This window comes from Quercus lobata, chromosome 1 (genome assembly GCF_001633185.2).
Source record: "Quercus lobata isolate SW786 chromosome 1, ValleyOak3.0 Primary Assembly, whole genome shotgun sequence".
In the NCBI taxonomy this organism is placed as follows: Eukaryota; Viridiplantae; Streptophyta; class Magnoliopsida; order Fagales; family Fagaceae; genus Quercus; species Quercus lobata.
In genome coordinates, this window is record NC_044904.1 from 44,068,445 (window position 1) to 44,080,876 (window position 12,432).

General features: G+C 33.5%; 1 protein-coding gene across 2 annotated transcripts; it reads left to right on the forward strand.

Moving 5' to 3' along the window:
* Window positions 1-1,459: 1,459 nt before the first annotated feature.
* LOC115990728 (aluminum-activated malate transporter 4) lies at window positions 1,460-6,424 on the forward strand. 2 transcript variants are annotated; one of them, XM_031114526.1, is made up of 7 exons: window positions 1,460-1,569; window positions 1,692-2,075; window positions 2,255-2,392; window positions 2,632-2,901; window positions 3,008-3,144; window positions 3,237-3,383; window positions 5,428-6,424. In XM_031114526.1, exons 2-7 carry the CDS (start codon window positions 1,694-1,696, stop codon window positions 6,070-6,072), a joined length of 1,719 nt encoding a protein of 572 aa, XP_030970386.1. In that variant the 5' UTR covers window positions 1,460-1,569; window positions 1,692-1,693; the 3' UTR covers window positions 6,073-6,424. The 2 variants fall into 2 exon arrangements, with proteins under 2 accessions (XP_030970386.1, XP_030970392.1); XM_031114532.1 differs by lacking the exon at window positions 1,460-1,569 and having other exon boundaries at window positions 1,585-2,075.
* The last annotated feature ends 6,008 nt before the right edge of the window (window positions 6,425-12,432 follow it).

Sequence of the window (12,432 nt, forward strand, 5' to 3'; positions counted from 1 at the left end):
GACCTACTCCTAACTCTTTATAATAGGATCAGGTCACATTCAACCAAGGTAAGTACCACTATTCATAAAATCACCATCCTTGTGTTCTAGAGAGAAAACTGACTTAAGCATCAGAGGGTCCTTAACGGGTCACCTTTGACAGTTTTTCTTTTTCTCTTCAGGTCATTAAGTCATCACCATAGCCCGGAGTATTTTGCGTATGATTTTTGTGCATCATCAAGACATATATAGGAAATAAGAAATTTTCAAATGGGCACAAAATTAGACATATTTAGGAGTTTTATTTTTTTTGAATAATTATTTTTTATGTATATTTTTATTTTATTCAAATTTATTAAAATACTTTTTTATCATATATTTATAGAAAACCAATTTAAATTTAACAATAAAGGTTGTTTTGTAAAATAGTAAAAAAGGGTTTCTATCTTTCACACACACACACACCAAAAAAAAAAAATGGCAACTTTTCTCCACTATTTTTGGGGATTTTTTAGAAAATACCTATAAAACCCAAACAATATCATTAGTTAGGAAACATTTCAAACTAATTTGCTTTCTAACAATTCAAGTTCAGAGGACTCGATTTCTGGTTCAGCCAAAATCAGCCACGTAGGCCAGAAATCGAGTGCAATGGACTCGGTTTCTAAGCATAGAAACCAAGTTTATTGGACTCGGTTTCTAAGCAAAGAAATCGAGTCTACTGGACTCGGTTTTTGTTCATGGAAATCGAGCCCAGTGGACTCGATTTAGTATCGCAGAGACGGTGAGAACCCAGCAACCCAAAGAGTTCAAAACGAAGAAGAAAGAAGCAACGATGAAACCCAGGCACCGATTTTGACCAAACCCAGGCGGCGAAAGCTTCAGGCGATGCAAAATGCAGAGATCGGACGTGTCTCGCCGCCGCGACGATGCAAAAACCCAGCAACCCAGGTGCCGATCTGACCAAACCCAGGCAGCGAAAGCTTCAGGCGATGCAAAACGCAGAGATCGGACGTGTCTCGCCGCCGCAACGATGCAAAAATCCAGCAACCCAGGCGCCGATCTAACCAAACCCAGGCGGAGAAAGCTTCAGGCGATGCGTAGATTTTTATGGAGAGTGGATTTGATTTGTTTTGGATTTGATTTGTTCATGGGTTTTTGGGGCTTGGAAGTGGAGAGTGGGACGGCATTTGGAGAAAAAAAAGGAAAGGAAGAACAGAGAAAAAAAATCCGTGTAAGTGTAGGCTGAACTGAAATCGAGTGCTTTGAGCTCGATTTCCATAAGTATAAAGCGACTCCTCTGAGGTCGATTTCCATTAAGGTAAAGCGAGTCCTTTGAGCTCGATTTCTGGCCCACGTGGCCAACCTGAACCAGAAATCGAGTCCTCTGAACTCGAATTGTTAGAAAGCATATTAGTTTGAAACGTTTCCTAACTAATGATATTGTTTGGGTTTTGTAGTTATTTTCTAAAAATCCCCTATTTTTGCTATATACCATTTTAAGAACATCCACTTCTTTCCAACTGGAAAGTAAAGTGTCTTGTATCTTCCGATTCAACAGTTTCCTCGTATTCTAATTCACATCGAATGGTACGAACTTTCCCATTCTCATATTTTTGTGGATGCTTTGCTTTATTAGATTATTGTTAATTCTCTCTCTCTCTCTCTCTCTCTCTCTCTCTCATTGTCAATTCCAATCTCCGACGATGCAGAAATGGCAGGTAAAATCGGGTCGTTGCGGCACAGTTTCGCAGAGAGGAGCAAAGAAAGGTTGCTATCGAGAAAGGGTTACTCCGACTTCGGCCTGAACAGCTCCGATGGCGGAGTAGGAGGCGGAGACGACGGAGTGAAATGGCGGTGGTTCCGCAAAATCTCAGATGGAATCACCAACTTATGGACCAGTCTTCAAGAAACTTCGGCCAAGTTATACGAGATGGGTCGGTCCGATCCAAGAAAGCTCTTCTTCGCCATGAAAATGGGTCTTTCCTTGGCTCTCGTGTCCCTTGTCATCTTCTTGAAAGAGCCTCTCAAGGAAGCTAGTCAATACTCCATCTGGGCAATACTCACAGTCGTTGTCGTTTTCGAATTCAGCGTAGGTATTAAGCTTTTTGACAACTCATAATCTTTCTCTTTTGTGTTAATTGTCGTTTTCGAATTCAGCGTAGGTATTAAGCTTTTTCACAACTCATAATCTTTCTTTTTTGTGTTAATTGTCGTTTTACTTTTGAGTCTAGTGAAAAGGGTCATTTTTTTTTTTTTTTTGGTTTTTTCGTAGGCGCAACACTTAACAAAGGGTTCAATCGTGCTCTGGGGACATTTTCTGCTGGAGGACTTGCTCTGGGTATTGCTGAATTATCTATGAGAGCTGGGGATTTTCAGGAAGTCATTATAATAATTAGTATTTTCATTGCAGGTCAGATTAATACACACTCTCTCCCTCTCTCTCTTTGTGATTGTTAATGTTTAGTTTATAATGAAACAAGTTGTTTCTATCTTTTCTTAAACAGCTAAACTTTGGTCCAGTTCCTTAGATCATGTACATTAGGTTCCCAATCAAATTAAAACATATGGTTGCATTGGTCATATCTAGTTAATGTATGTAAGTTTTATCTGAATATTATTATTATTAATTTTTTTGGGGTGTTGTTTTAGGATTTTGTGCGAGTTATGCGAAACTGCATCCAACGATGAAGTCTTATGAATATGGGTTCCGGGTATTCTTGTTGACATACTGTATTGTAATGGTCTCTGGGAGTAATTCATCGCAGTTTTTCGAAACTGCATTTTATCGGTTATTACTTATTGGAGTTGGTGCTGGTATATGTTTGGTTGTAAATATATGTATATACCCAATCTGGGCAGGGGAGGATCTGCACAAATTGGTGGTAAAGAATTTCAAGGGTGTTGCTTCTTCTTTGGAAGGTTAGGATCAAGTTTTTCTTGTGTTCCTTTTAGAGAGACACTCTTTTATATGTAAATGCTTGATTGCAATGACATATTTGGTTGATTTGCATCAAATTTCGTATAGGCTGTGTTAATGGATACTTGCAATGCATTGAATATGAGAGGATCCCTTCCAAAATTCTTACATACCAAGCCTCTGACGACCCATTGTATAGTGGCTACAGATCGGCTGTACAGTCTACGAGCCAAGAGGAATCTCTGGTATGCTCATGTCACAATTGTGCTACCTCTCCTCTTCAATAGATGTAGAAAAGGTAGGAATTATTGATTATAGCTTAATATTGATATCTCAGTTAGACTTCGCAATATGGGAACCACCTCATGGCCCTTATAAGAGTTTTAATTATCCTTGGAGAAACTATGTCAAAGTAAGTGGTGCACTGAGGCATTGTGCTTTCATGGTAATGGCAATGCATGGATGCATACTTTCAGAAATACAGGTGAATAGACCTTTCACTTTTGTCATCTTGTGGATATGTTTATTGCAAGCTTTTTTGGTTCTCATGCCTCTCAGCATGTTAAATTTTACCTATACTCATTTGGGGTGGCACATAGTTCTTAGCTTCACTACATCATAAGTAGCATTTGGGATCTTTTAGTAGTACACTGAACTTTTCTGTTTGAGTTCTTCTATGATCTATGTTTTTCTTGTCGAAAGTAACAATCAATGTTGTTAAGTTATTCCAATCTTCGTTTTTAGATTTATTTTCAATTGAAACAATAAATTTTGAGCTTGAACATAGTCGTGAATGGTTTACTTATCCTCAAATCCCTTTCTTTCTTTTTCTTTATATATATATATATGTATATATATATATTTTGGGGGGAGGGGGTTGGGGGGGGGGGGTGTTAAGTAATCAGACCCTTACTGTACCATTGCGGTTTTGCACTCCTTTTTCCTTTTGAGTTATGGTAGGATTTATAACAAAAAAAAGAAAAAAAAGGGTATGATTTGAACCATGACACTGGCTCTATGATGGAATTTACCACCAGGTCAAGACACCCATGAGTCATTCTTGTTGACATAACCAGCTTATTGCCTAAAATTTCTGTCAAGTGGACACCATTTCCTGAGTAGCTTATGAATTGCCTACTTCCTCATAATAGGTTCAACAACCTAGCTTTTAAGGAATTTATTGCTCGTTGGTTGTGATTTATTAGATTTGTTGGTGAGTGGTGGAAAGCAAGAGAGTAAAATAGCAAGCTAGAAAAATGAATAAGTGATGGTAAGTGGAACAATAAAATTTGGAGTGTGTGCATGGTTTGGTCAAATTGATTTCTTTTTCTCACATGTATCATTTAGTTTCTTTAGCATAACTGTAAGAGAAAATAACAATGCTCTAATTATTGTTACATCCATATTATAACTGCTAGTTATACTCTTCAAATCCTGATTAATCTTTCACTTGTAATATACACGGACAAAGTAGTCAACGAGTGAATGGAAAAATTCAAAGCTGACTACTGTGTCCATGTATTTAGAACTGAAAGGTTAATCAGGATTAGAAGAGCATTATTAGTAGTTATGATGTGGATGTTGCTGATGCCTTTGCTGCCGTGAGCTTGAATAAGAGATTCTTTAGAGTCCTCATATATCTTTATGAAAAATATTTTGTTAAAGTTAATAAAATTCTTGAGGCTTAAAAATTTGGGGTTGATCTATCCTTTGTGAAGTTGCAATCAAATTCAGTGGAACATCTTATCCTGCAAAAAATCCATGGTAGTCATTGAGGGAAATATTAGCATTTTGTTTGATCCATTCGTATCTGGTTATGATTCTTACTTCTGATAATAGGTTTCCTAAATCCATAGATAAAGGTGGAAAGGAATCCGGCCATACACTGGTTTAATGATTGAATAATGTTTTTATGTGAAGGTCCGATAAATTTAAAAACATTGTTATATATGTAAAGTGGTTATATTTGACACTTATCAAATTATATTTTAAGGTAAATATATTTAGTTTTTTGTCAGAACATTTGTAACAAAACTATAGTGCCTAGAGAACTGCAGAGCTGCATATTTGTAATTTATGTTGCCCCAAAAATATGAAATGTTCAAGGCATGCTGATTAACTCTTCATGAATGACCTTTGTAACTTTCAAAACATATGCTTTGACCTTTCTATATATCCTTTAAAAAGATTACCCTAAGCCCCACATGTTTGCCAACAAGATAGGGAAAGATGATTATCAATTCTGCACCACAACAGTTCTGAAAGTCCAAATTTTTCTCTTTCCACTTGACATTTTGGTAGCTATTCTGGGAATCAGCCTATCCATAAAAAAAAAAAAATAAAAAAAAAATTGTGGTAAGGTTGCCTACCATGACCTCTCTCAAATCCTACAAAAGTGGGAGCTTTGTGCATTGGATACATTTTGGTAGCTATTGGTGCATTAATGCCCTTTAGGCTTGGAGAATATATAATATTTTCTCCTTAGCCATCCATATACATTATCAACTATTTTGAATTTGTATTTGTAGGCACCAGCAGAAAAGAGACAGGTATTTAGTAATGAGCTTCAGAGGGTTGGTACTGAAGGAGCTAAAGTGTTACGTGATCTCGGAAGCAAAATAGAAAAGATGGAAAAATTAAGCACTGAAGACATACTACATGAAGTGCATGAGGCAGCAGAACAGTTGCAAATGAAGATTGACCAAAAATCATACCTTCTGGTCAATTCACAGAGCTGGGAAGGTGTAAGGAAGGCTAAGGAATTGGAAGATCCTCAGACTTTCAATGATGTTAAAGACAATGAAAGCAAAGGACTGGTAATCAATTCCCTCAGTGAAATTCAGAATCCAAATATGAGTGTGGAACCCTCCTCCATGCCGCAATGGATATCCTCAGAAAGTGTACTTAAGAAACCAATATCATGGCCACGTCTCTCATTTACTGGGGATTACATGCTTATTAATGAACAAGAATCAAAAGTATATGAAAGTGCCAGTTCCTTGTCTTTAGGAACATTTTCGTCACTTCTGATTGAGTTTGTTGCCAGGCTTCAAAATATTGTCGATGCTTTTGAAGAGCTTTGTGAGAAAGCAAATTTTAAGGAACCCGTGGATTCCCCAGAGGCCATAGAGGTGGTTGGGTTTTGGACCAGACTGTTTAGGTGCTTCCATTGAAATCTGGGTTAAGTTGGTTCAGCATCATATTTTTTTTATTCAGTTCTTGGGAGTTCATCATTGGTTACTGCTTGGTTTACTTTGGCTTCCTAGGTTTATGGAAAAATTGGAATTGTATTTGGAAATGCATTACGTTCTTCACCTAAATGGTTATTCTAGCCATTGAAGAGGGTCTGATCACCTCTCTTTGATTTTTTATTTTTATCTAACCCCAAGGGAAGCCAAGCTGGGCAATCTCCAGTGATGGGGCTTTTGTGATCCTGAGATTATTTGTGGAAATGAAGCGAGAGTTTTTAGAGGAATAGGGATGTAAGCGATGTTGTTAAGACATCTATATATTTTATTGATTTAATTTTCTCTTCATTTTGATGTTAATAGAAGAGGGCTCAAATAACACACACAAATGGATCGCTTTGATGTTGTATTGTGCATTTTTGGCAATTAAAATTTAAAGTTTTTTACAATTAGCTGGGAATGTTGTCTGAAACTAGAGGTCAAGATTGCAAGAATTATCTCATGAATTTAGCATATGTAGCATCTTTTTCAAAGTATGTTAGTCTCACAATTTGTATGTGATTCTCATGTTGAGCATCAGCATTAGGGGGGGGGGGGGGGGGTGTGTAAAACCCCCGAAATTGCTATTTTACAATCACACAAGCCCAAATGATGCCCAAAATTGCTATTTACAATTACACAAGCCCAAATGATGCTTTACGTGGATGGATGTTGCTAAAAGTTTTTAGCAATTGTGAATAGTAAATTGGTACTTATCCCCATTATTGTAGCATGTGTCTAATTTTTTTTTTTTTTTAATTCATTATTATTCTCTCTCTGGTTTCAGTCTTGGAGGTGGGGTTGAACCGGTGGTGGGTCGTTTTTGGTATGGGTTGTGGTATTTGGTGGTTGTGGGCTACTAGTGGTGGGTGTTTTGGTGATGGGTATTTTCAGTTAGGTTGAATCAGTGGCTGGGTATTCATCTCAATGGTTTGGGTTGCCGGTGGTGGGTATTTCTAGTTGGGTTGGATCAGTGGCTGAGTTTAAGTTTCGATGGTTGTGGTTTGTTGGTGGTGGGTGTTTTAGTGGTGGGTATTTTTGGTCAAGTTGAATTTGTGGTTGCATATAAGTTTGGGTGGTTGAGGGTTTTTATGGGTTGGTGGTGGTGGTGCAGCAGTGCTAGGGTGGTGGGTTTGGTAGCAATGGTTGCTGGGATGGGATTTTGGTTGTAAAGGTGGTGGCTGCTTGTAGGAGGAAGAGAGAGAATAAATAAAGAATAAAAAAATATTTAAATAAAGTAGTAAAAAAAATAAAGTTTGGAATATTAGTTGTATTGTAAAGTGGGATGATATCATTTCTATAATCAGACATCAATTACTCTAAGTGTTCTTCTATGATTATTTTTTATGATTATTGGTTTATAGAATATTTTTAGGAATTTTTTATGGGAAAAAGAAAAAGAAAAATCTTCACAGTTTTTTGTATTTTTTATGAAGATTGTATTAAAATTTTTCTAAAATAATTTATTAACAAATGCATTAAGGATACTCATTAACCCGACTTTTTATTTATTTACTAGTTATAGGCCCGTGCGTTGCACGGTTTTATGAAAAAGCTTATAAAATAAATGTATAAATAATTATATATTTTAATAGATTCAATATATATAAAAGAAAAAATTATCAAGTGTAAATAATTATCTCACTAAAATAAGGGGTAAGATTTCTTCCTAAAACTAAATTAAATTGATAATTCCAAATTGAATTTTAAATTGATAATTATTTTTAAAAAAAAGTACTAAACAATTGATAAATCTAAAATTAATATAATCTTGATAACATTATAAATTAAAATCTAAGTTGATAATTCAAGAATACACGTGTAGAACATCTTGATAATTTGATGTAACATTAAAATCAAATAAGAAAATTGTTAAAATTAATCTATTAATTCTAACCATATTTATTCATTAATTCTAAGACCCTAACCCTAAGCATATAAATTAGATCAAAGCTAAGAAAATTAATTTAAACAAAAGGCAACTAATACACAAAACCTAATCAATTTAATAAAAACAAAATACAAAAATGAAGAAGGAGCCTTTAGAAACTTGACAATGTTTTCGAATGTTTTGAATTCATTAATTAAAATCACATGAAGACAAAAAACCAATTGTGGGGATCGTTCGATTAATGGGCCCCTAGGGTTCAGAATGGGGTCAGGACTGTTGGGCCAGTGGCCCATCAGAGACCGTATACCCGTCTGAGGATACCCTGGTCCTCGGCATAACTCGTCCGAGGACGATCGTTTCCGAGGACGATCAAGACGTGGGCTCATTACGATCAGAGCTCCGAATTCGGTCATCTCAAAGGGTAGAGTAGCCGACTAAAAATGAAAGAGATAAGGCAAACAAATATCTGAAGTTACAGCTACCTCCGCATTAATGACCTCTCAACCAACTCTCTGGCCGCATTAATGTGGAGGTGATACCTGAACAGTGGGAAGGCAGCCTTACAGCTGCCCATAGGAAGTTCCAGGAGGTGCCAGATGGGACAGAAAGAAATCCTCCGAACCTAACCTACACGTGTGCGGCAAGGATGAAGCGCAAAGGGAAGTATATAAACTAAAAGAAGAACCTGAAACTGGGGATCGGGAAAAAAGGAGGAAAAAAGGAGGACGAAGAAACAGAGAGAAACAAGAGAGAAGAAAGTAAGAAGGGAAAGGGTTATTATTCACTGAAGAGAAATATTTGTGAGACGGACCTTGTACCTGAAACTAGTTTAAGGGAAATCTTGGAGGGAAATGCTATAGTTAACCTAGTACTTTACACCCACGCTCTAAAAATTGTATTGTCTGGGCCTTTTACGTGTGAACCCGATACTGTTAGGTTCGTCACCAAATTGTGTCCCTTACACCAATAATAACACTAAAGAAAATAAACAAAATGAAAATAATAATAATAAAAGAAGAAAGAATGCATACCTGCATTGTCATAGGATTTATGCATTCACATATTGAAATAAGTTTCACTCCAAAAAGGATATATAGGGTTATATATATTGGTGGAGTTCCATTTAAAATATAATTCATTTAAATCTAATTGAAATTAAAGATATCTAATCAATGTGTTTGTTTTTATCCCATAAAAATTGGAATTAAAAAAAAGTCATATGAATAGAATAAATAAAAAATAAAAAAAAGCTGATTCAACATAACGTAACATATAAAAAAAATTTAAAAAAAAAAAAAGAGAGAGAGAAAGAGAACGTGGTTGATAGCTATAAGGAATTTTGATATTTATATATATATATATATATATATATTAAATGTTATTAATGTAGAAATTATCAAATTAATGGAGATATATACTGTTTTTTAGAATAAATAGAGTTTATCAAATTATTGGAGATATATACTATTTATTGGGATAGATTTATATTAATTACCTCTTGAAGAATTTGGATTGTGCTTATCCCTTAATAATCAAGTTTTGTAGCTTGATATTCTGATAAAATAATGTTAATTTAATAATATTAAAATTTAGAAAATTTAGATGATAAATATTATCTAAATTAAATTTTTGAATGTTAAATATTATCCCCTAATTTAATAAATATATCCTAACAGATAAAACAATGTTAATTAGATGATAAATATTATCTAAATTAAATTTTTGTATGTTCAATATTATCCCTTAATTTAAGAAATATATCCTAACAAATAAAAAAATAATGTTAATCTAATTTAATTTAATGATAAAAATGAATTAGAGTCCTGATAGTATACTATTCCTTTTTAGTTCTTTAAAAATCTAAAAATTTAATAAAATTTTTGCAATTTGGTGAAGCCACATGGTATTTTGATAATATAATTAAATTGAATAACAATTAAAATGAATATTATGTAAGTTCAAGTTGGGCATTTTTAAAAAAAAAAATATTATAAAATATTTTAAAAACTATGGCAAATTGTAAAAATAGTATAACAATTATTAATGAAATCTCTCTCTCTCTGTATATAAGATAAAAAAAAAAATATATATATATATATATCTATTTTTTTAAAATCTAAAAAATAATTGAATTTTGTATAATTAAAAAATAAGAGACTTGCATGATCCTTTACCTCTTGAAACCTTGCTTCCAATTAAGAAATCTCAGCAAGAAGTCTTGTGTAATATTCATCAAAATCCTTCCTTCTTTTTAGCACATTTTTTTATGAAAGAAAATTAGCACATTAACACAGTTGTTAAAAAAAGAGTGCAACACCGAAAACATGTACAATAAACTAAGTCAACCTATCCGAAATAAAATCTATTAACTGAATTAGCGTATATACAATAGCTTAAAAGTAAATTTTTCCAAACTCAAATCATTCTAATATGAAAACAATCTAAAACTCTAAATATGAAATTAGTCTTTCATTTAAATATTTTATATGTTCTCTAGTCGTCTAACACTTCTATTTGGTCCTCCACTTTCTCTTTTTTTATGTCTTTGCAAAACAGAAAAAATACAAAAGTTATTTTCTTCTTAAGGAAAATAAAAATAGTGTGAAGTTTTAAAAAAGAACCAAATAATATTTATTTGTGCAATTGTACTTACTTCTTCACAATCTTTCTTTTCTTTACTTCGGCACAGATTTTTTCTTCAATTGCTTCATTTCCATTGTTAGCCCCTCTTTTTGTTGTTTCCTATAATCAATTTGATGCAATATGTCATTATGTACTAATATATTTTTTCTTCAATATATTTTTTTGTTCTTATCTTCTAAAAAAAAAAATCATGCAATTTAAGAAGATAAGAACAAAATATATATATATATATATATATCTATAAAAATTTATGAAAGTGTGAAGCTTAAGAATATATATTTTTTTCCTTAATGGATGAGAAGAGGTTAAGTTGATATTAAATTATCAAGTTTTTGTGTCTATCAAACTTTATCTAAAGAAGTGATTTCAAATTAAAATTTTTATCAACTTAGAAATTATAGGAAAAAAAGATAAGAACAAAAAAAATTATATTTATTTTTCAAAAATCTATTAAAATTTCTACAATTTGGTGAAGACACATGACGTAACCACGGCGTCTAAGCCCAACTTTTATTATATATAATATGATATGATTTTACCATTTACAAGATCTTGTAGGTGATGTTAGTATCAGTAGTTTAGTTAAAACCTTTTTTAATTGAGAGTTTCTCTTAGAAAAGAAAACAAAATGAAAACAATAAATATTAATCCACAAGCTGATATTAGCAACTAACTAATACTGCCTCTTTTAACGGCCAGTAGGCAGTAGAGTAGGGAAGAAGAAAAAGTCAATAGCCATGTAAGAACCCTCCACTTTGTGGGGATGGACTGATTTTTGTTGGTTTCTTTTGTTAAAAAAAGTAATTGGAAAAAAGTAAGAAGTATTTAAAAACAAGTAATATAAGTCTTTTGATGGCTAAAGGTATTTATAGAGATATTATAATATACTATCAAATGCATTCATGTTTTAGTAATATAATGATGTGACATGTTTTTATTGGAGGGCGTTCTAATAGAATTAAATCTCTTAAAAACAAGTGATTTTTTTTTTTTTTTTTTTTTGGTTCAGCTAAAAAAAAGGTGAGTTATTTTATTTTTAGATTTAAGTTCTTTTTATTTGAGAGTGTAAGGGGGCCATAATGTCAAGCATGCTTTGGAGCCAAGTTTGAAACACCCTTTGGGTGTCCATGTGCTTTATGTAAACTATATAAGTTAGGGTTATTCCATAAGGTTGTATTTATATTTAGAAAAAAAAAAAAAAGGTCCTAAAATTTTGTTGTACATACTAAGTAAGCTGAATAATAAGTTAGGTTTTATTTAGTATCAAACAATAGTAGCATTTTTTTCTTATTATAAAAAATTTAATTGTCATAACAAGTGGAAAAAAGGATATTTGAATCCTAATTTTGAAACCAAATGAAATTATGAAGTTACAAAACTTTTGACAAATAATATGTTAACCATGCTCTGTGTATCATGTTCCATTAGTACCATTAACAGAGTAGATAATTGTGGGAGATAAAAGACTAATAAGCCCATTTCAATATCTATACTGGGCCAGGGGCCCAGCCCATGGAAAAACCCCTCCTAAGCCATGGGAGAATCCTTCTCGGATAGATATAGCCGAGGGTAAAAGAAGTAACAGACCATCGGTAGCGAGACTCCAGATCGTTCCACAAGGCAGGGAAAACACAAAAGTAAAGAGAGATAACAGATAGAGCGGAAGCGTCTAAGGGAAGGCTGCCTTTATTGCATTCAGTGCCTTGTGCCTGATAGAGCCATACTTCTCTGTCCTTACAACCACTCCCAACAACTGGAGGTAGGGGCTGATG